This window comes from Enoplosus armatus, chromosome 3 (genome assembly GCF_043641665.1).
Source record: "Enoplosus armatus isolate fEnoArm2 chromosome 3, fEnoArm2.hap1, whole genome shotgun sequence".
In the NCBI taxonomy this organism is placed as follows: domain Eukaryota; kingdom Metazoa; phylum Chordata; class Actinopteri; order Centrarchiformes; family Enoplosidae; genus Enoplosus; species Enoplosus armatus.
This window is the reverse complement of record NC_092182.1, coordinates 4,978,617-5,003,323: the sequence shown is the minus strand read 5'-3', so window position 1 is coordinate 5,003,323 and position 24,707 is coordinate 4,978,617. Positions and strand designations below refer to the sequence as shown.

Genomic DNA, 24,707 nt, shown 5'->3' with positions numbered 1-24,707 from the left:
CAGCTAAAGCGAGAAACGAGACAATGCTCTCTATTGACAATGAGGTGAATGAGGACACTGTGGAACTGTGGAATATCACGGTTTGTTTTGTGGTTCAGTGCTGGTGTCACCACTGTAAAACAATCTTGCCTGTAAAAGCTCAGCAGACGCAGAAGCACATCCATTGATCATATTCATTGTGCTTTACATTTTCAATGCAGTTAGTTCCTCACACTGACGTTACTTGAGCATAACAGGACGCTGAGAGTAAGTGAATATAAAATGTAATGCTGAAATGGAGATTGGGCTCTTTTGTTTCAAACTGATTTAAATTACGATAATTCAAATGGGCTTTAATGGAAGAAACTATGCAAAAACCTGCGCATGTTTCCAGTTAGACGATACGATCCATACCACTCTCAAATCAGTCCCTTCAATGACAGAAAAAACAAAGAGTAAAAATGACATGTCACAAGTTATAACACGTTACTTAATTAGCCTCTGAGGTGCTAGTGGGCAGACTTTATTACCTTCGGACAGAGCCAAGCGGGGTGCTTCCTCCTGTTTCCAGTCTTTATGCTAAGCTAAGCTAACGGATTCTGGTTGTAGCCTTATATTCAAAATATACGGGATATACATATTGGTCATCTCATCTCAAAAAAGCAAATAGTAGTATTCCTCAAAATGTCAAACTATTGCCTTAAATGGATTACCCAAACTGTACTGAGTAGTGTTTTATCACTTCAGCATAATTTAGGAGCTCCCTATTTCTCCAAAAACACAGTTGTGATGGGTGTTGTGATCATTTTCTCTTTCTGCCTTTTTTTCTCAGGACTGTTCACACTTTTCTCCAAATAGCCAGCGGACACAGTCATGTCCTGCAGACATTGAGATAGCCTTTAGACTGTAGTAAACCTCTTAGCTAAAATATTCCATAATCCACCGCTCTCCATTGACCAGCAGCAGTGAATGGAGATAGTCTGCTGGATAACTGTTGCAAAACTACAGAGCTGCTTGTCCTCCTTCCCCAAACCAGTAAGTCCAATTAACCACAAAAGTCAAGACATCTGGGACTCGTCATTGTGTCAACTTGCCAGTGAGACATTATTGTGTCACACCAGGAAGTCTTGACATCCTAAAGTGCTTTAAAAGGACCTAATTCCTCAAACAGCAGTAACAGTGAAGTGGGGACCCTTGAATCACTGACTAACATGAAAATAAAAAGGTAAGGAGCATCCTCTATCCTCTAAAGATTCATTTTCATGTGTTTTGTTATTTTTTTTATTTTTATTTTGCTTGGAACATTCATGTCTCTTCGGTTCAATATTGAGGTCAAAGATGTTGTTTCCTGCATTCTCATGTGCCCTTTTCCATGTTTAACTGTTTATGAGTGACTGAATAAGTGTGTTATGCTTGAGCTCCTAACATTTCCACATCCTAACAATTGGCAACACATCAGCTGTGTGTCTGGGCTACACATGCATACTAATCATTTTCAATGGCCTCTGTTGAATGCCGACTGTAGAGAATCGGCGTTCTGTGTGGTTTTCACAGAATCAACAGGCCCTTGCTTGGAGACAGCAGGGTCATCTTTGTTTTACAAACCGAAAGTCAGTGGGACTGATTTTGCTACTCATTAGAGGACACCATTTGTCCATAGCCAGCGTCCGCGGATGCAGCACATCATCAGTGTTCTGCCTGTTCAGGGAAAGCCTGAGCAGTAAACAGTCGACAGTAGTCCGCTGAGTCATGTGTAAGTGCAGCTCTGCTAATTGGTTATGCCCCAAATCTTTATTTGGTTTTGATATTGTAGATATTTGTTTTGATTTTTAAGTGACTAACACATTTCCTAACACACATGTGAGGAACAAGCTGACCACAGTGGATAGGATAACATTTCTCTGTATGTGAATTACTTAGATAAGATAAACGTGAGATAAACATGTAGTGCTTCCTTATTTGGTTATTTTAATAACAATTCTTTGTGGTAATTTCTGTATTTTGTTACCTCCGTTAAATGTGCATGGCCAGTTTGTGTCAAAAGAAATGGTCACCACTTCAATCTGTTTCTACATACCTGGTTTTAATGAGGTCATATATGAGGGAAAAACATATTTAAAGATTCTACATTTTGAAATTATTATTATTTTAACAGAAACAGCTGTGGTGTCAAACTTTTATTTCATTTATTTTACTGTAAAATGTCTTTCCTTTGGAAATAATCTCCTGGCACAAAGGCAATAAATGCTTAGGAAAAGAAAATATGCACAAAAAGTCACAGTCAGTAGCCAGAGTGGCTGGACAAACACTGAATATTACAGAACCACTCATTGGACTGACTCAATAAATCACTTTTTGTATTTAGAATCTTCACAATATTTGAGTGAATAGTTAAGATATTCTTTGGTAAGAAAAAAAAGAAAAGAAGAAGATCATTGAGTTTCTCTGCTGGCTGTGAAGCGTTGCCATTGGTGATGTTGAAGCGATAGCTGCAGACCGGGGCTGGATTTGACATGCCAGCCTAATTAGTGCGATTATCACACAGCTGCACAGGCTGAGAGGATTTGAAGTGGTTTTATCAAAAGGATCATTTTCCCGGGGAATGCCTCATCCTGACAGTGTGTGCACTGCCAGATCCATTTCGGTTTGGGATGTGCAGGCGCTGTCCGCTCAGATATGCTGCAGATTTGAAAGGGTGAGCTCAGAGTGGACAGGGGGAGAGGAGTGGAAGCACAGCACTGTTTCTGCTCAGTGTATTATTGCACATGAGTAAAGCTGTGAAGTGATTAGATGCATTGTGTTTTCCAAAGGGCCACAGTTACTGCCTTAGAACTCACAACAGACCAGTCATCGGAAGTCTGGCGGCACATAATCACACCAGCTTACCCCCAAATTATACTCTCAGCTGGCAGAATATGGAGGGTAAACCAAATTTAGGCCTAACAATCTTACCAAACAGATTAGGCCGCCAATGGTGAGCTAATTAACAGAATGAACCACTGATGTAATGCCTCAGTTCAGCAAGGGATTCTTTTAAAATAAGGGTAATTTGGAGTTAAGACACCCAAATTGTAACTAAAAGCTGCCCTGATCAATATTTCTATATGCAACAATGGATCAAATGACAATGTGTGTTTGTGACATGCATGTAGTGTTGAATCCACAAGGAACTGACACCCAACTTTGCAGTTCCCTTTAGCTCCACGGAGCGTTTCAGCCCATTGTTTTGGTTTAATGTTTTGGTTTAGTCTCACCACTTACAACAGTGATGTTTTCATTGTTCACTATCTGCTCACCTTTTGGCATAAGTTAGCACCTAGCTGGAGCTAGCTGGTGAGCGCAATGAGTTGTTTAGATATTTCCCTCAGGAGTTACTGGAGACCAAATCGGAGCAGAGAGGCAACTGAATATTGGACTTACATTCGTAAGTGTTACAACAAGGTCGCCATGACAACTTAAAAGGTGTTTTTCCTGCTGGCACCAAGTGGCCAAGTTCCAGCAGCTTTAAAGAGACATAGAATAGAATAGAATTTTTGCAAAGACACATTTTCTATAGCACTGCTTTTTAAATTACTATCATGTTCATTCAGGGCAGCTCAAACCACTAAAATGCACTGGACAGCACTGTGTTGATGTTCAGCACCCTTCTCTCATAATCTCCCTGAAACATAAATGCATCTTTCACCCTCATTCACAGAACAATAACATGTTCTCAGTAAAAGAATCTCTGGCCTCCCTCTCACTCAATCATCATATTGTACTCTACTACAATACCTCATATTGCTCACCGACTCAGGATGGCTCAGAAAAATGCCATTGGCCGTGCATACACACACACACACACACACACACACGTATGTTACTTAGCCTGGTCTGTTTAACTACGCCCTCCTCTCTTTGCCCCTGGGTGGGCTGGGGTCCTCAGTGCTCCCCCGGACCTGCACGGCCTCTCCAAGCGCCTCCAGAGTTCCCACCCTCTACCGGCCGTGACGTCACAGGTCCAGCTCCGAGAGCAGCCGGCGTTTGCCCATCGCCAGGGTCAAGAGCGCAGGGAGGACCGGGAGAGGAAGACCAGGGACCTTCTGCACCACAGGACCCAACACACCTACACCGTCCATGTCACGCCTCCCTGCGGCCGGCCTGCTGTGAGCCAGAAGCCCATGGAAGTTCTCAAGGTAAGCCCACCAACACTCTGGTGCACCTGTGTGAGCGGCAGCCGTGATGTGAAGGTTGACAATGTTCAGTAGGCGACATGGTGGTGGATACTCTCTTGTGGATCTTTGATTCCACATATTCCAAACTGGATTATACATTTTCTGTTTCTTTAAATCGCAAATTCAACCTGGTTGTGGACTTCAGAAATTCCTACGTCTGTGTCAGCTCCTGAGACACTGTGTTAAATCCATAGGGGGGATTATCTCTTGACAGAATTCCTGTTTCCAGACATTTGGCATTCAGCACATTTAATCCTATTTGCTCCACTACACTGACATATTTTCATTCATTTAATTCCCGGTAGGACCAAATGGACTATAAACGTGAGAATATAAAGACGAGAGAAGAACCCTGTACATGTCCTGGAAGTAACCGGGTTTAAAAACTCTTAAATATCAACATTAGATCATTAAGATTAATATGTCTTGACTACATATAATCATTGGATTTTAAAGGCTGTTTGAGACCAGGACTAGGTATCAGTCTTCACCCCCTCAGAGATTTCAAAGTATACAAAATTGTCAAAAGCATACAGAGAAACCTCCAACTGTCAGACACTTGATACATAGTTGTTTGCGGTGGGTTTATGGATTTTCTGTGTTTATGAGTAAAAAAAAAATCTTTTATTATTCCTGCCAATTATCACAGCCATGCATGTGATATGGCATAGTCCAATACGTTCTGCAAGATAAGTGTGACGTTTCTGCCATTGGGTGACAGAGTCGTTTTTAAAGTCCTGAATGACATCAGTTGTCGACTTGTGTGAAGGACCACGTTTGTCTTTGACATGTCAGTGTGTTTATTGATAGCATGTGTTTCTAGTTTCACGTGGGTTTGTGCAAAACTGACAATTACTATATTGTAAATAATATTTCAGTGCTGTGAGATCATTTTGCTGAGGTTTTGATGGGAACAGAGATGTGTTTTCTCTTCTGCAAGTTGTTTTAAAAGAGGGCTGCACTTATAATAAAGCAGGAAAAACTATTTGGGGAAACAATGTAGAGCCACTTTTTCTCATACTGTATCATTTTCATAGTAAAGAGTCCAGACAACCATCCCAGTTTCCTGGGCAAACCCTTTTTGACAGTTTGAACTTAACCTGTCTGTGGATTATCAAAGACCCCCCCACCACCACCAAAGCCGTGCAGGCATGGCAAAATTAGCTTAGAAGTACCAGGCAGAGCTGCTGGACCATGAAAGTGAAAACATAAAGCTCAGATGAGGTTGTCCAAAAGGGGAGGGGGGACCCTTAATTAGCCAGATAACCTCTGACCCCTGTGAGAATAAAGTGAAAAACCAGTTCAGGGATCAGGACAAAGGCAGGCAGAGTTTCAACAACAGACTGAACTCATAAATCAGCAACAAATGCTCAAAATTAGGTTGAATATTAAGCTCATACTAAACTGGCACACTGTAATATAATCTACATTGATTAAACATCAGCCTCAACATTAAAAGTATTTTAAGAAAATTAGTTTAACCTAAAGCCACAGTAGCCATCGCATCTGCCACCCTTACCATATGTATGCCCCCTAGTTCAGCAGAGTGACTGTCGCTTCAGGAAGCTAATCTGTTTAGCTTTGGTTTTACTCAATAGAATAATGTAGTTCTGTGTCTTTAAAGCGGCAATTATCAATGTTTTTACAATAACAATGTCAATCAAATGACAATGTGAAAGAGGTTGCTCGTAGTGCTGATGAACCTACACAGAATTATCACGGTTTAGCTTTGTAGTGAGTTTCAGCTCATTGTTCAGCTGTTCGGCCCACAACGTCACTGTTTTGATTGAGTCTCACAGCTCTCATAGCGTAGTTTTTTCCGGCCGCGGCAGGCAGCTGTTTTCAGTGGAAAAGCTGTAAAAACCATTGGTACACTACCTGCTCAACACCAAACAGCAGACAGACGCAGCGGAGCATTTAGCAGCTAAAGAGCCAGATGTTTCCCTCAGGAGTTGGTGGACTCACATTCATCAAGTGGCCAGAAACATGACTCCAAATGATTAATAATGTTGCTCCGTACCTGCTGGATGTGTTAATAAGCAACTGTTTGCTAACAAGGTTGTCATATCAACTTAAAAGGTGGTCACATGTCAACATTGTGTTCACAACTTGTTTCCCCCACCCCCAAGTTGCCAAAAACAGAACTTATGAGCAGTTTTAAGCTTTAGCTTATGCTACCTTTTTTCAGTTTCATAGGTGCTATTTTCATATAAGTGTAGACAGGATGTAATGCTTCAGAAATGACAATTTCAGTGTATGGCAAACTGGATAGTACAGTGGTGCCGAAATGTATTGTTACACAAGAAGTGATGTGTTTTACAACAATTCTGATTAACCTTGGAAGATATTAGATCTACCCTAGAGGCTAACTTTTAACTGCTATTGCTGCTTATAACAATCAGAAATGTATATATCTAATATAATAATATAATTTCTTTATTACACTTTTCTCTTTATTATACTAACTTGATCCTCAGCACTCTGCAAGCAACGGGCAGCACTTTTGTTGTCTAACGAAAGATCCCCTTCTGACACATTCTGAGAAACATAAACATGCAACGAACAATATTTTGTCCACTAAATCTAAATCTACTCCAGTCTTCAAGTGACAACCTCCACACATACTTTACACCATTTGCATAGTGAAATTCAAATGGTTAAATAGTGAAACACTGTCTCAATGTTGTTAAATTCACTCAAATATGAGGAGGCAGTACAATTCAAAAATGAAACTACAATGGGACCTTCTTTGTGCTTCCACAGTGCAACGCTAGGAGAGTATTCTCGCCTGTGTGCTGTAACTGTTCTCCTTGGAGTTGTGCGTAACGCCTGTGCCTTCTTAGATTTAATCAGGGCTGTTATAGAACAATGACTGATAGAGCTTCACTGTTGGTAGTTACTTTAGTGCTGGGCGGAAAAATATCCTAAAGGAGACCTAAATAGGCAAAAGCTGTGTCATAAAAATATTGAATTAACATAAAACATGTTATAATGTTCAAGCAATATATCCATTTGACATCAGTAACAGTGTTGTGCTCTTGGAGCTTAACTTACATGATATGTTTATTTAAATCTTGCTTCCCGACCCACTTTCTGATTTTCAGGGTGATTCGCTGGTGTTCTCCTGTGCTGTCACTGTGGATTAAAGATCTCAGTATAAATGTACTGCATTTAGCATTATTATTATACTTTATGATTATCCTGTTTCCAAACACTACAAGCTGCACCATTTGCTGCAAGCATCATTAATAAATATTTTCATATTAACAATGGGAAAAATAACAAGGTGAAAGGGGTCACTTGTAGAGAATTATCATGCGACTGCAGCTCCCATCAGCTCGACTGAGCGGTTTAGCGTCTTTCAGCCCATTGTTTTGGTTTTACTACCAAAAAACTTTACTGGTCTGGTTCACTCCCGCCGCTCTTAACAACGTCGGATTCAGAAGCAACAGGCAGCTGTTTTCATGGAAAAAGTTCTAAAAACAGACTTTACACTTCCTGCACAATGCAGACAGCAAACAGCAGACAGTTAGCGACTAGCTGGTGAATGTAGTGGAGCATTTGTTGGGGACCAAAACAGAGTTAAAATAAGAGTGAATATTGGACTTCGCCAGGCAGCCAGAAACATCACCTTATTTGAATCCCCATGTTGCACCGTGTCTGTTTTAACTAGGCACCCAGTTTGCTAAGACGCCAGCCATATCAACTTTATATGTCAATGTTATGTTGACAGCTTGTTGGCCAGCCACAAAATAAATTTAAAAAAAAAATGCTGCTTTCACAAAATGTCATGAAAGAGTGACGTTTGATGCGGTGCTTCAGTTTGTGCTGTGTGTTTCAGCGGCATTCAACATGTGTGGTGTGACTGAATGCTTTGATTTTCATTCTTCTCATCTCATTTGAATTGTCTATGCATAACACAACTTTTTGTATTCAGTCACCGCATATGTATTAAAACTGTTGTACAGTAAATTAACCTTCACTTTAATGACGTTCTTTACTATCTTTATGTGCACTTTTGTAACAGTGACAGCATGTAAAGTAATAAACTATTAGCATTATATTATTATTATTGCATAGCTGCTTATGTAATCTCCTGTGGAAATGAGGGAGCTAGTGTCTTGTTTCTGTATTCTGTATTCATGATGTGTACAGTATTTATTGTTTTTACGAAAAATATTAGAGAAAAGTCGTCTGACTCAGAAAAAAGCATAGAATTGATCTATTGCAAAAATGTTCCTCCTGAATTCTGGCTTTGAATTTAATGAGAAAATTGAAATGGATCAAAGACAGTCAGATATTATTTGATGGCCCAGAAGAGGCCTGACTTTTAAAAATCATCAGATTCCACTCCACATGCAGATGTTTGTGGTTTACATTGACCTTTTCCTCAAACTCCAGGCACATTGAGCTGAATAATGCTGCATCTTTGTGCTCTTCAATTTTCGGGGTAGACTCTGAGGTCTCAGACTTAGCTGAGGCCGTGCTAAGAGAGCCTTTTGTTTATTAAACTCACCAGAGTATACCTAGAGCTCTGTTCTCCATTTCTAGTTGCCAGCAGATTCTTCAAGATAAGGTTTGCAAAGAGCAGGGCATGTCTGCACAAGTTTCAGAATCCATGAAACATTTTCATGTTTTATTTTGTAGTGCGGCACCACATCTGTAAAACATGATAGCGCCGGACTGTGTGACCGCTGTCCTTGCTGCTCGCTGGGAACACACGGTATCTTGTTTGAATCATCTCACTGTTTCACTCTGTGGTAGCAAGCTTAGCTGATTCCATAGGCCCTCAGCAGCCATGATAATGAGGCTCTGTGTGTTTATGTTGCTGCTAAATTAAGCCCTATTGTTTGTCACTTAAGCAAGTGCATGTTCCTAATCCCAGACAGACTGGTCAATGTGTCTCATTCTTGGAAGAGGATGTTGCATTCTTGCTAATGTTACCCTGTAGCCACAGGGTAAGTAGCAGAGAAGACATCTCTTTGTCCCAAGCTCCTCCTCTTTGTGAAGTGGCCTGTCTCTGCTGTAGCTGCTATTTGCTATAGAGAATTGTTACTAAGGGCATTAGGCAAGAGAGCAAAACCTACTTCCTCGAGGCAATGGCGGAACTCAACACATGCAGTAGTCGTGTAACTCAAAATCCCTCGTTATCACAGCCTCAATGTCAGCGTGTTGACAACAACTTTCCCAATTCCTCCCCCCTTCACTCTCCCCTGCTTCACCCCTTTTGGGATTCACTGATAAAATGGAGGCGCTGGTTAACTCTGGCATTAAATTCACCCCCCCCGGTCACTGCCATGTCGTCTGCCTCCAACCCAAGCAAGCACAGTCTGTACCACCAACCTTGCTGATAATAAAAGACAACAAGAAGAGAGAACAGCTCTCTCCTGGCTGGGCTGATGAGACTGATAAGGCCAGCAAGGTCACCAAAGGTTTGCCTCATTAGTCTCCCCCCACCTCCCCTCCTAGGGACACCTCAAACAAATCAAGATCAGACATTAAGAGACTGGATGTGATGTTAATGGATGCCACTGAGCTGCACGGCGTCGTCTCGAATCACCGGCATTCAAATCAACACCCATATGAACACTGCCTGGTATCAGCACAGACAGGAGAGAAGATGCCTGACCGCCTTCTGCTATATTCCCAATATTCTCCTTGTGGGCATGGACCTACTGCCTCGTGCAGTGGCCTCCACCAACGCCCACAAGCAGGCTCTTCTTCTGGACTTCATGTCCCTGTTCCTGTTTTGATGAGTAATCGGAGTGACCAAAATGTACTCAACTAAATCTGCAGATTTGTCAAATCTGATATAAATGACTCGTCAGCCACAGTCTGCCTTCACAAAGAATGCTTTAAACACACAAAATTTAGCTTAAACACTAGGTCTTTGGCAGGCAAATAATGTTTTAATTCATTATTTAGTTATCAAGCACAATCTTGATTTTATGTTTTTAACTGAAACTTGGTTAGGCCAAGATAACAGTGCAGCAGTTCTTATTGAGTCAACCCCTCCCAACTTTTATACAGTGCTTAAGAAAGGAGGCGGAGCTGCCCTTTTGTTTAATAACTCTATCCAGTGCAAGCAGACGTCTTATGGGAAATTTGTTTCTTTTGAATATGTTGCTCTTCGGTCAAATTCCTCATGTCGCGATGTATTCCTCAACATCTACAGGATAACTATAGGACAGTCACATGCTGAGGCGCAGCATGTGACGCAGCCCACACACAATGCTCCCACTAAGGTAAAAGTAGCCTCTGGCGAGAACACCACTGAGAAATGCCACGCTGGTAAAAATGAATAGATGAGAGTGTTGAAAAGCTGAACGCAGGTGGCAAATTTCCAGGTTCATTATGACATCTTCAAAGAGAGAATTTTATCATTTAGAACTGAGAAAAGCACGGCAAGAGTTTGTCTCATTCTTTACAGACAACATTCAGAAAATTAGACAAGTTGTCAGTTCCTCCATATCAGGGTCTGTGTTGCCCTTGCATCCACTTAAAAAGCAATTCAATTAGCATGACACAATTAGATCCTATCAGCTGTAAAACCTTGGAAGAAATTGTGCAACATCTGAAATCCTTTGCCTGCTGCCTTGATATTCTCCCTACAGGCTTTTTCAAAAATCTTTTTAACTACATGGCTTTCTGCCTTCTGCAAATAGTCATCACTGCTCTCAGGCCCTGAAACTGCAGTTATTAAGCCACTCTTAAAAAAATCTAGAGAAATCACCAATGAACAATTACAGGCCCATATCAAACCTCTCATTTTTAAGTAAAATCATTGAAAAGACCCTTTTGGCCAATTTAAACAATGATGTTTTACAGTAACGATTTTTGGCCCCACCACAGCACAGAGACTACTCTTGTTAAGGTCTTGAATGACATCCACTTTAACACAGACAGTGGAAAAGTTTCAGTCTTGGTATCATTAGATCTCAGAGCCACATTCGACACAGTCGACCAAAACGTATTACTAGACAGCACAGTACTATACTGGAGTCCTATTTGAAGGACAGGGACTACTTTGTGGCGATCAGCAATTACATATCTGAGTGTCCAAAAAGGACATGTGGAGTCCCCCAAGGCTCCATTCTCGAGCTTCTCCTGTTCAACATCTACATGCTCCCACTAGCATGGATTATGGAAAACAAAAAAAGATCTTACAATAATTATGATCTATATAACGAGATCTCCAAATGACTATGGTCCCATACAAGTACAATCAAAAAATCAGTGATTGGATGTGCCAAAAGGTTCCTCTTAAACAAGGATAAAACTGAAATGACTGTCTTCGGACCCAAACAAGTTCAGTGCTCAGCTTCAGTTGGTAACGTTTAAGACCACAAACCAGAAGCTAGAAATCTTGATAACCCTAACCCCTAACCCTCCAAAAGCTTGAGCTCTAAGTTTTTTTTAAATCAGGGCTTAAGATTTTTTCGGTTTGCCACTGTATTTTATTAATTTAGACTTGGGACTCTTTATTAATATCTTTCCTTGCCTTGTTGTTGAAGTGTGCTGTAATTGCCTTACCTTTCCTTTGGACCTGTGATTGTTCACTGCTTTCTTGGGGGTGAGTTAAACATCCTGACACCAGTGCATAATTGCACTGCTGCGAGGTGTTTAGGTGGCTTTGCACTCCTTTTCAGGCATGACAATCATTTCTTAATTATATTTGTTTTATATTATATTTGCTAAAATCATTGTCATGACTGATGAAAATGTCTGAGTTTGGGTTTAGTGATACTACATGTTACAGTAATATTAGTATTATTAGTGTTTACTAGAGATTATAATTCAGCACTAACATTATCAAATCAAATGAAATCAAGTTTATGTATGTTGCATGTTTAAAAACAACTGGAGTTGACCAAAGTGCTGTACACATTGAAGTGAACGGCACAACAATAGCGAGTAAAATGACATCAGTAGTAACATCTGCTCTGCCTCAGTCATCTGCATTTGGGTCCTATTCCCCATGTTCCAGCTACTGGTTGCACAACTGTGACAGTACATTATATTTGGGTGTCATTGGTATAACAGTGAGAGGAGACGTGCTTGCGGAAGATAGAGCCTAATGGGAGCATATACAAATCAAATAAAATGGACCCTAAGATGGAACCTTGAGGTACTCCAGAAGTGATAGGGGGAGTAGAGGAGGAGAGGCTGCCAGTCTTACATCTTAAAGTCTTGTCAATTAAGTAGGAGGTCAACAACTTGAGGACAGTGCCCTGGACGCCAACCTGATCCTTAAGACGGTTTGATAAAATACAATGATCAACCATATCAAAAGCCGCGCTAAGGTCTAAAAGAATTAAAATTGCACATTTACCACAGCCTAAAGACAACAGAAGGTCATTTGAGACCTTGAGAAGGGCAGATTCTGTACTGTGACGCGCCCTGAGGCCTGATTATAATTTCTCCATCATGTTATTGTCTAAGAGAATAAGACAGAAGCAGTGTGTAGACAATTTTCTCCAGCACTTTGGACAGGAATGGGAGCTTGGACGGAAACGGTGGGGCTTACAGTTACTAATCCCAGTCCAGGACGTGTTAGTTTAGTGCAGGTGCTAGAGGTGGGGGAAGGCGAAATATGAGAAATGCCAAAGTTGTCTTTTTTATGTGTTGTGCCTACATTCACAATTCACCTGGTTTTGTTCAGAGTTGGAGGGTGCTAGTAGGTGGTTTTGTTACCTTCAGAGAGAGCCTGGCTAGTTGTTTCCCTCCTGTTTCCAGTCTTTATGTTAAGTAAGGTTAGGCTGTTATATTTTTCATTTACCGTACGTTCATGGTTCCAGATAATGAAGCTTAATGACTTTGCTGATCCCCTGACTTTTCCTGAAAATGAGGTTGACATTTGTGGTTTTGACTGAAATGTCTCGACAGCTATTGGATGGATTGCCATAAAATTTGACACAGGCATTCATGTCCTCCTCAGGGTGAATTATAACATCTTTGGTGGTTACTGATTCTTTAATTTGTCCAATACTTTACACATTATGCAATACAGCCTCACAGACCTGCTAGCATGGCTGTAGTTTTGTTTTGAAGTAGTTACAACAGTTCTGTAGTTAGTTACGGGGCTGTACATTAAACCTCCCTCACCCATGTTGTTAGATCAGGCAGAGGTTGAGGGAGATATGAACAAATTAGAGCACAACCACTGTTGCTTTAAGATTGTGGGGACTGAGTAGCCAATCACAGGCCAGCAGAGGGCGCACCTCCAGAACCCTGCCTAGCAACAAAGAAGAACAAGCACAGCTCACAGCATGGACAGTAGCAAGTTCACAAATAACTTGATGGATGGAATAGTTTAATACCACAGTTTTAGCATTCATTAGTTTCAACCACGTTCTTTTGGAAATATAAAGTTTTTGCCAACTGATGATATTGTGATATTGTTTATATGATGTGACGGAAAGCTAGTCATGGCTAGTCAATCCATTTGATTGGATACATTTATGTATACAATCCCAAGTTCAAGATGAGTAATTAAAATATTTTAGCATTTTTCAAAAAATGTTAAAATGTTTTAGAAATTACTTTTTCTTACTTACTTTTTGACATATTTGGCATGTAACAAGAGACAACTGAACACAAGGACACAGGATTACAGCTTGGAAGCTGTATTCCTTTATTTCCCTGTGCCTCTGAAACTGTTGTGAACTTAAAGTATCTTTCCATTCTGTAGTTAAATTCACATTAGTCTTAAAATGCACAAACATCTTTCATTCCTACAGCTTGGATATGATTCAGCATAACTCACAGGCAGGATGAAGTTTAAATGTCAAAGCTGGCCTGGAGGGCAAGGGTCTGTTGTTACCGTAACACAAAGAAGCTTAGTCCATCATTGTATCACTTCAGCGGTCCATTCACTGAAGCTCCAGGATGCACATTTTGTTAACTTTCATCTGTATACATACAGTTGCTAGGGCCATGTGACCTCCACTCACATTGGAGAAATTTAATTGTGATTGTGGCTACTCTGACAAAAGCTAAACTTGTTATTAGTCAGTTTTCTTAAGCTAGTAGTTTTAATTGCAGTCACATGATGGGATGCTAATGTCCTCTGTGAGCCCCTGAAGACCCAGTGGCACCAAAACGTTTTTGGATGATTTGCAGAGACATTATTCACAATGGTTTCCGACAGGGGAAGTCCAGTCTGTAATTTTGTGCAACAGTGACAATACGCTCCACCAATGGTATGTCTTGTGTTTTTATCTGATGTGTGGGGCTGGAGTGGAGTATCAGCAATGACAGCAGCTATGGCAGAACTAAGAAGACATCTTTGCAAGGACAGAAAGTTTACTGCTGCTCTATGCTGTAAAATACACACTGTATCTGCTCTCCATAGCTGTAGAAAAGTGGAAATGGGTTCACTAATAATATTGATCAACTTTTTACTATGCCAGTGAGCATTTGTAATTTATCTAAAAGCAGATTTGCTCCGCTACTAATCTAATAAAACCATAGCTTGCTCTTAATGTCATCATTCATGGGCATGAAGTCTAAATAAAAACAAACATTTGTCTATTGGCACGTACAGACACTGATGAGTACATAGTTGATAACATAATGACCGAGGATATATGTCTCACACTACAGCAGTTCATACTACACTAATTGGTCATTTCTCTTTTTTTGAGGATGAGTTGCCTTAGTAATACATAATTTGATATGTCAATGACGTTATTTAGGGTAGTGATTCCCAACCAGGGAGTGCTTTCAATTCCCAAATCATTATGTTTTGTATGAAAAACACTATTGTAACAATTTCCACTTTGGTATGTAAGTGTTAAATAACATCCAGATTAAAAGTAGGTCTGAAATGATTTGTCTATTAATCGATTTGTCGATTGACAAAAAATGAAGTTGTCAACTGTTGATAATCGATTAATCATTTAAGTAATTTATCAATCACAAATTCCAAACATTCTTTGGTTCCAGTGAGTATTTTCTACTCCTTTCTGTTTTGTCACATTTGGCTCTGGCAACTAGCAATGGACTTTTCCACTATTTAATGACATTTTATAGAAGAAATGATCATCCAAAAATGTATTCTTTGATTAATCAACCATGAAAATAATATATACTAAAATATTAGTAGCAACCCTAATAAAAATCTATTCAAGCTACCACATTTAGAACATGATGGGTGGTGTCGATGTGTGTGACTGTAAATTAATGAATTAAAAGTTGACCTATTGTCACCCTAAAACACTTATTTTTAAGAATTTTTATGGTCTCCATATTATAAACCTTGGTTTTGGTGACCCCCGGTACATATCCTCTAGCTCCACCATAATCCCAAAGTGTGTACTTTTACACAAGCAATATCAACACAGTCACCACGCTCGACTTGGCCTTCCCAACATGGTGGACAACATGATGTACGACCTTGTTCCTTTGAGGATATACGTATCAATCACAATGAACATAGCGGACGCTAAGGGCTGTGGGTTAGTAGTTTAAGTCAAATTTAAAACCCTGAGCTAAGAATATGTAAACCTCACGTAAGGTCACGGTTTCTAAAATGTAATCCCTGCAACACCATTAAATCGACTTAAATGACATCAATGGATGAAAGGATTCAGTTGTTAGCAAGAATAAGAACATATGGCTGAGTCATTAGAGAAAACTATTTTACCTCGGCATATGACTATCTCTCTCTCTCACTAGACATATGATTTATAGGGATATAACATATTCTTTATTTCATGTATCACTTATCCATCCATCCACTCTGCACTTGTGTTATTGACTTGTGTTGACTTCGATGGCATTGAAAGCTCTTGGTAGAGAGTAGCTCCACTGTAGCCATCTCCTTAAAGTTTATCAAACAGTAAATGTTTAGCATCCTCCTTTGCCCCCAAGTGTGGCTTGTTGCCGGAGATGAAAGAAACAGAGAGGAGCTGGCCGAGAGATATGAATGGATTTGTTTCTTTTCAGGGGTCAAGGAGTGACGACTATCTCTCAAAATGTTACTGGTCCTGAAGGCATAAATCAAACATGGACCCATGTGCTCCCCTTAAGAAGGTAATAAACCTCTGTCTCACAAAGAGTCTATGAATAAAGTGAGAGCTTGGCTTGCTGTAGGGATAAATGAAATACATCCCTTGTTAATAGTTCCTTCTCAACCCAAAGGTTTGGCTGAAGGAAAAGGCCACGCTGTGGAGGGTAGACAAAGAAACACTCTACTATGAGTTTACAAAGAATGCTTCCTCTGTTTTATCGTATAAGGCTCTGTCCAGCCAGGGGGCACTTCCCCTGTGTTTATGTTCACCTCTCCAGCTCCTAGTGAGTTTCCAGACAAAGACATGATGCTCTGTCTGTGTTCGTCACACGTGAGGGTCCTGATAAGCATCCTAATTCCTTAGAAATAAAAAAAAGTCAGATTCTGGGGATAGTTTACTATTCAACATCATGAGTAAAAAAACCATAAAACCAACTTTCAATGAAGAGTGTCAACTTTTTCTACGTTGAAATAGTGTAAATAATCATTTATGATTAAATAATCAACTACATTTTTATGTACTTGCAGTGACGCGCAAAGATAATGTGGCAATATAGTCAATTCAATACAAAAGAATTTTATTTCTATAGCAGCAAATCATAACTGAAGCTATCTCAGGCCACTTTTCATATAGAGGAGGTCTAGATCGTACATATAATATTATTTACAGAGACGCAGAACCATGAGCAAGCACTTGGCAACAACGGCAAGGAAAAAATAGAGGGCGGGCGAGAGAGAGAGAGAGAGAGAGAGAGAGAGAGAGAGAGAGAGAGAGAATACACAACAACTCAACAGTTAAATTACAGAGCCCAAACTGGAAAAGAGTTTGGCGTAACATTGATATTATCCCTCTGTGGAGTATTCATGACGACCTAAAAAGCTACAAGTATTGTGCAGGCGGCACAAAAGCATACGCTCAACTTATCCAATGTCGCTATGATACTTGCAACAAATTAGTCAGTATGAATAAAATACCCTAAATAAACACTGAGAAGTCATTTGAGCTTACACTGTAAATCTACTGTACATCAAATTCACATAAAAGTCAGACTTGTGTGCTTGAAAATATTTTTACATTTTTGTAAAATGTATTATATCTTGGCTCAAAATAAGGGGTTTTTGCAAGACCATAGATGAGTGAGTCCAATTGTCAAAAAAACAGAATTCAATTAGATTCAATTAGTTTTAGATTTTATTTTATTTTTTGCTATATGTAAAAATTTGAAGACTTTTTTAACCCCAAGGCAAAGTTACTAGAAACCTGTGTGGTGTTAAAATGACTTGCTGTTTACTCTATGGACTGACTGTATTTACACATGGAACTGTCAATGGTGTGTCTTTGACACATTGAACCATGGTCATTCTGGGGAGGACTGCCGACTAAATGTCCAACATGGAAATTAAATGATTGCTGTGGTTTATGCTTGGTTTACCCCCTTTGATTCCCATTTTACTCCCCAAATGTGTTTCATTATTTTCATATCACTTAATAAACCCACTGACATTTAGAATTTTTGATTTAAGGGACAAGATTGATACTGACTTTACTGCAACACAATGTTGACAACAACAGCGTGTCGACTGGGGGCTTCTCCTCATAACAGGGTAACTAGATGTGAGCATTGGACCATTAAACTTGTTATATTCTTCTAAGATGACTTCATTTAAGGTGTCATTCTGTATATTAGCTTGTAGCAATTTGGCTAACCAAGTCTATCCCAAGTTTTTTGGGATAAAGTTCACTGTTCTATGATTCTACTCTGGACTGATTTTTGTCACTGCATGTTACACAGCTTTTTAAAGGGAACCATACAGTTTGATGGGTCATGATCCCATCCTGTTTCCAACAGTGCAACAGTTCCAGGCCACACATTTTTTATAAAGTCAATCATCACCCCCTCTGGGCCCCTTGCAGTGCAGCGTCGACTGTGCTTGGCGTCATGATCAACTGATTCACAAAAATAAAGCCCATAACAAGCTCTGGAAGAGACAAACTCCCTTTGACTGCAGCTCTATTAATATCAGGGTTGATATCAAATGCTTTCTAATACAAAGAGAGCTGACCTAGGCTGGACAAAAGCATGTCTGAATAGTCAAATTTAATACATTCCTTGGAACCCTTAAGCCTGACAATACGTTTCCGGTGGTCGAGCCGTTCACTTTCTTTACCCTGCAAACGTGACTGCACAAAAAGTGACAGTTAAATGTAATTAAGCGCTTAAAATACCCAAAAATGGGTGGGGTTGGTAAACATACCATACATTTGGGTTTTCATATGGCTAGTTTGTAGTGAGACAGTGGTGTCAATTGTGTCCCTGGTGCTCAGAACAAATAATGTTTTATACTAGATGAGCAGAACTAAAGATTAAACGTTAGTTGGCCTTAAGCAAGCTTCAGTTCGCAGACTACTGGCCAACCAGTCAAAAGAGCCCTTTGTGAGCTGAAGGTGGTGACGTCAAATGGGCTCTATAAAGACATAAATTCATAGTTAAGATGGAACAACACAGCAATGGGAGGATGGGTCTCAGTGTCCTCCTCCATTTCTTAACTTGCATAACTAATGAGCCTTAAGCCCTGGATAAATTAAGCAGGACTAGTGACTGCTCTCAGATTTGCACATGCTAGCTCGCTGTCGACAGTGTAGGCTAACCAGATAAAGGGATTATATACTGTCTGCAGATTATTTTTTAGAAATTACCACTCAAATAACATGTTGGAGATGCTTGAATACAGCCACTATCAGGTGAGATGGGTTGCTTTTCTTTTGTCTTTAACATTAATCCAGAAAACAAAAGTAGACAGATTGGACTGAAACTGAGTCTGAATACGAAGTTAATATTTCATTTCTTGCTTGTGGTTGAAATAGTGTTTCTTTTGACAGTATGTATAGTTAAAGGCTGCGTCATTGTCCCTCCTAGACTGTTCTATTACGATTGCTAAACGCAGTTCAAAACAGTTGATACTCTGGGAGCTGAGCAGTGACGTAGGAAAGCTAATGAATGCAAACTAGTTTTTATTTCTGCAGGAGTTGTTGAGGTGCTGCATGAACGTTAACTGGCCACAGATCATGTGAGACAACTGCACTGCTCAGCAGTGTCCCTTCTGTGGAGAGTGTTTGTCTGGAGTGGCAGGGTGAATGATGCTAAAATAATCTGCACCGCACCTTTCTTTTAGATTGGCCCTTCATTTCCCTTGTAATTTCAATGATTGAACTGTAATGTAAGGAGAAAGAGTTGTGTTCAAACGCAATGGCATATACAAAATAAGTGTTCCAAAGCAAGCCTGCAATCAGCCAGAAAAAGATGTCTTTTAAAGGGGTGTTTTCAGAGCAACTTGGTGGTTACTGGTTACTTTGTAAGATAAATGTATGATATGGATTTAAAATGGAAGCATCTAACATAAAACTGAATCTAAAATATCTTTAGATTTACAGGTTTTACTAATTATACTGTCATCGTCACATTAAAAGCATTATTTTCGATTAAAAATGTTTCCTTTAAATACCATGACCCAGTTCTAAAAATCATATTGATGTTGATCTTTTATTAAATCGCCATTGTTTGGGACCCGTAATCTTTGTTTTCTAATCTACAATACAAAAAAAGCATATGCTAGACTTTTAATCCAAAATCCCAGGTCGTAATGTTTACGGCTCGCATGTGCAGGTGCAGTCCCACCTGGAGAATCCCACCAAGTACCACATCCAGCAGGCTCAGAGGCAGCAGGTGAGGCAGTATCTGTCCACCACCCTTGGAGGTAAAGCCGGCAGCCAGTGCCCCAGCCAGCCCCCCGAGCACGGCATGCCACCCGGGCCCGGCAGCAGCGCCCCCAACAGTCCCATGGCCCTGCTCACCCTCAGCTCCAACTGTGAGAAAGAGGTACGCCTGCTTGTTTCCAAACACTTTGAATTTCACAACACTCAGATCCCCCGCTAAACGAATTACTGAATCAAATGTGGTTTTGTGCCGTACAGATGGATGATGTCATTGATGATATTATTAGCTTGGAGTCAAGTTACAATGACGACGTTCTTGGACTTATGGACGCCGGACTCCAAATCAACAACCCGGTAATTTTTCAAGATACCCCCTAAAGGGAGGCATTTGAAGCCTCTTTAAGTTCAGCCATAAAAATATTACTGTTGACATCTGTGTCTTTGAATTAAGTGTGTAATGTAAGTCATTGTTGTTCTTTTTAAGCATGCATTATAATAACATTTCTTTAATACTCTGCAGCTCCCTGTGTCGGGTAACCTTCTCGATGTGTACGGCAACCAAGGACTCCCACTCCCGGGCCTCGCCATCAGTAACTCCTGTCCACCCAACATTAAAAGGGAATACACAGGTAAACTACACATATCCTAGATTATCAGTGTTTATTCTTATTTACTGTACAGTATTTGTGCAATTATATTGTAAATGACTGTGTTTATTGTGAATAAATCCTGATCAAGGAGAAAATCAACACATTTCCATTATAATGTAGAAGGTGAAAGCATGACTAATAGGCCAATGCCAATATTGTGTGCAGAAAATTTAGAAAATGCACAAGATACTATTAAGTTTGCCAAATGATTACTCCAGCTCCTGGCATGAAGCAAGTACTGGACAAGCCTGGATCCTGTGGCCAGTATGAAAACTATCAAAGGCCAGAGGGCTTTCCAGTAGGTAAGCAAAGCAAAATGAAAATGAAAAAGATGTTGTTTTGTAAACTGTAAGCTGTTTTCTATCTGATTTTCAGAAACTGTATATAAAGCATTTTGTGTGTGACGAAATGCACACAATATGAATCAGCTGTAATTATCAGAATTGAGAAGCTAACTGACATGATTTTAGTTTTATTTCCTGCTGTAATCCACCGAACATGTAAATGATTTCTTATCAGCTGTGGTTACCCAGCATAACGAAGTGGTGGACAAAGTAACAGATCTACTGCACATTCTGTGTAATGCTAACATGTGATCCCATTAATTTTATAGACGTAGTGCCTCATTGCCCATTTAATGAAATGATGACGCTTTCTCAAAGCACTGACGTTCACGTTTCTCTTTGCTTCACAGAGGCTGAAGTTCGTGCTCTTGCTAAAGAGAGACAGAAGAAAGACAACCACAATTTAAGTGAGTCCATCTTTTCTTAATGATTGTCTCCATGGACATGTATGGTAGTTCAGTGGCAAAGTGGCTACTTACAGTCTGAGATATCAGACATTTTTACAGCTTTAAGAAGTTCTCGATGAAATACAAAAAAAAACTGCCTCTATTTCCTGAGCTAATATTATTTGTTATGTGAAATGCATTATTATTATTACATTTTTGACTTGTGTTTTCTTTTTAATTGTATTCTAATTATTCACAATAATTGAGCAAAAAGTAGGGACATTAAAAATGTTGATCAGATGTTTAAATTTGTAAAAAAAATAAAATAAAATAAAATGTAGATTAGATCAGATTTGTGCTCAGTCCTTCAAGGACTACAAGGACTGGTTCTTACCGTACGTTCTATTTGTTACATTTCAGTTGAGCGAAGACGGAGATTCAACATCAACGATCGCATCAAAGAGCTGGGAACTTTGATACCCAAGTCAAATGATCCGTGAGTATTTTTTGTCTGTATTGATGAACGTGCATGCTATTTGTCTGTCTGTCTGTCTGTTCACTAACTTTGTTTTCAACGTCCCCCTCTTCACACATCCAAGTGTCCTTAAAGCGCAATGGCTTATTTGCTTAGAGGGACCATAAAGATTCCTTTGCTGTTTTGGTCAGCTGGTCAGCTGACTCTGACTGTAGACCTTTGTCTCCTGTATACCCCAGAGACATGCGCTGGAATAAGGGCACCATTCTGAAAGCCTCAGTAGACTATATCAGGAGGCTACAGCGGGAGCAGCAGAGAGCCAAGGAACTTGAGTGCAGACAGAGGAAGCTGGAGCACGCAAACCGCCATCTGATGCTTCGTATTCAGGTAGTTGTTATCGGGTATCTTATTCCTCTATTCATCTACCAGAGGCTGCAGTTAGCAGTTGCATTGGTAGTTAGTTGTATATAATGTAATGTAAAATACATTGCTTAAAATATCTCAACAATTATAAGATGGATTGCCTTGAACTTTCAAACATGAATAGTTCCCAGATGATGAATCCTAATGATTTGTTGACCCCCTGACTTTTTTCTCTAGCGACACCGTGAACTTGATGTTTGTGGTTTTTAATTAAATGTCTCAACTATTGGATGGATTGGGATGACCTTTTGCACACACATTCATTTTTTTCCGCCACAGGATGTATTGTAATAACCTTGGTGATCCCCTGACTTATCGCGTAGCGTCACCATCGGGTCAAAATTTTAATTTATTCAATTTGCAAAAAACGAATGGCGTTCCCATCGGTCTTAACTTAAGCCTGCATTTAGTGCTAATTAGCAAATGTTAGCACAGAGGACTCACAGAGCCGCTAGCATGGCTGATGACAATCTTTCCCAGTGTAGCATTAAGTTTATTAAATCACAAATATGTTGTCTACATCACATTTTGTTTATCTGTATAACCGTCTAGGAGTTGGAGATCCAGGCCCGTGCTCATGGTCTTACCGTGGTGTCGTCCTCATCTGTCTGTACATCAGATTTGATGGCCCGAGCCATTAAACAGGAGCCCGTCCTCGGCGACTGCCCCGCAGATCTCTACCAGCATAGCTCGGGTCCTGACATGTCCCCTCCGACCACGCTGGACCTCAACAACGGCACTATCACCTTCGACCAGATTCCTGCAGACGCCGGGGACCCTGGCGCCTATGGAAACTCCAGGACCTGTAAAATGAAGGAACTGGTAAGGGACAACACCCTGTCGCCAGTCTCCCCAAGCGACCCCCTGCTGTCCTCGATGTCCCCAGATGGCTCCAACAACATAAGCAGCCTCCACAGTTCCTGCTCTAGCATGGAGGAGAAGGAGCACGGTTGTTAGCATTGTCCAACGCCATGAGCCATACTGACACTTTCTATCTGTAGCATCCCAACAATGAGGCACCTCACTTTAAAGTGACTTAAAGGTATCTACATGACTAAGTGGATAAAGGAACTCAGAGGTTATTTTTTATCTTGACTCCATATTTTTTTCTTACTTTTTGTCCATTTATTGCTGATCTGAAATTTTCCAATTCTGTTTGTTAATGTGACAGAGACTTCAGTTCCTTGATTGTACACAGTATTTTTTTATTATATTAATCTTGATATAGATATAGATGAACAGTTCAGAAAAACATATACTAGGTAACAAATACGACTACAATCTGCTGTCATTATAGACTAGGGTTTTCATATTTGTCCATGGCAAAAGAGATAACATACATATGTGAGAATGCACTGGTAGTTAAGAGCAAATATTTGTAATGTTCAAACTTGCCAGAAAAAAATGATTTACTATTTACAGTGTTAAGCTTGTGATGGTTCCATTGCAAAAAAAAAAAGCACAAAATATAAATTGGTATTTAAATATTAAAGGATCAAGTATTGCATATTATGGCATATTAGTAATTGTTTCTACACACTTAATGTATTCTGAAGAAATAACGAATCAAATATTGACCAAAAGTATTACTATTGTTATTATTAAGTATTGTATTATTATCATCATCTATTTATTCATTTTTTGTCCGCTGAGAGCTCATTTTGTCTGAGATTTATACCAGTACTTCAGAGATTGGCTTTCTCTGAGTGAACTTATACTGACAATGTACTACAGTCTTTTTTCAACCGTGGGTCAGGTTACAAAACAGATGAAAAAAACACTACGTGAATTATACCAGGTCCACTGGCCAAAACAACTTTCTATTCAAACTGGGTCCTGTTTGTAAAACCTATAGTCTCCACATGATACATCATAATACTCTGTTTATAATAAAAGTCAAATTAAATTGATGAATAAATAAACTGAAATGTGGTTTATATGATAACAAAGGGTCACAGCTGCCTTTGCCCACAATGTATCAATTGATTTGTAGACACTGATCAACTACTGATTTCATCTTTATCTTGCACAACTCTGAGTTGAGTAGATGTACACAGGAGAATCTTCGTTTTTGATGTCTGTACACAACCACTGATACCATATGAGACATTTTTGTTAATGTTATGTAATGTCATGTTATATCTTGCCAATATTGTAAACACTTGAGATGCTGATATATTGTATATAGTGCCTTTTGTAAAAAAAAAAAAAAAAAGAACAAACATTTTATTTTGTTTTTTGGGTTCTTATATGAAAACTATAGTAGATCCATTGATCTGTCCGCCAATTAATATTTATATCACATTTGTGTGGCAGCATGCAGTATATGAGACTGTGTGTCAGAAGAGAACACTTCCAACTGTCAATTAAGTTGTCATGTATTTAAACTTCACTTTTAAATATTGTAAATAATATTAAAATGTATTCTTGAAAATATGTTCACACATATTCACATTTCATTTCAAGACGAGAGACATGTCCTCAGCATGAAATTCCAATCTGACACTG

General features: G+C 39.6%; 1 protein-coding gene across 6 annotated transcripts; it reads left to right on the top strand.

Annotated features, from left to right (window-relative positions):
* The first annotated feature begins 18,916 nt into the window (after positions 1-18,916).
* On the top strand, positions 18,917-23,156 carry mitfa (melanocyte inducing transcription factor a). Of its 6 annotated transcripts, none has more exons than XM_070901875.1 (9): positions 18,917-18,949; positions 19,872-20,084; positions 20,180-20,275; positions 20,442-20,511; positions 20,769-20,873; positions 21,266-21,322; positions 21,722-21,797; positions 22,016-22,163; positions 22,752-23,156. In XM_070901875.1, the coding sequence occupies exons 1-9, from the start codon at positions 18,917-18,919 to the stop codon at positions 23,154-23,156; spliced, it is 1,203 nt and encodes a 400-aa protein (XP_070757976.1). The 6 variants fall into 6 exon arrangements, with proteins under 6 accessions (XP_070757976.1, XP_070757975.1, XP_070757973.1 ...); XM_070901874.1 differs by having other exon boundaries at positions 20,442-20,550; positions 20,790-20,873; XM_070901872.1 differs by having other exon boundaries at positions 20,442-20,550.
* The last annotated feature ends 1,551 nt before the right edge of the window (positions 23,157-24,707 follow it).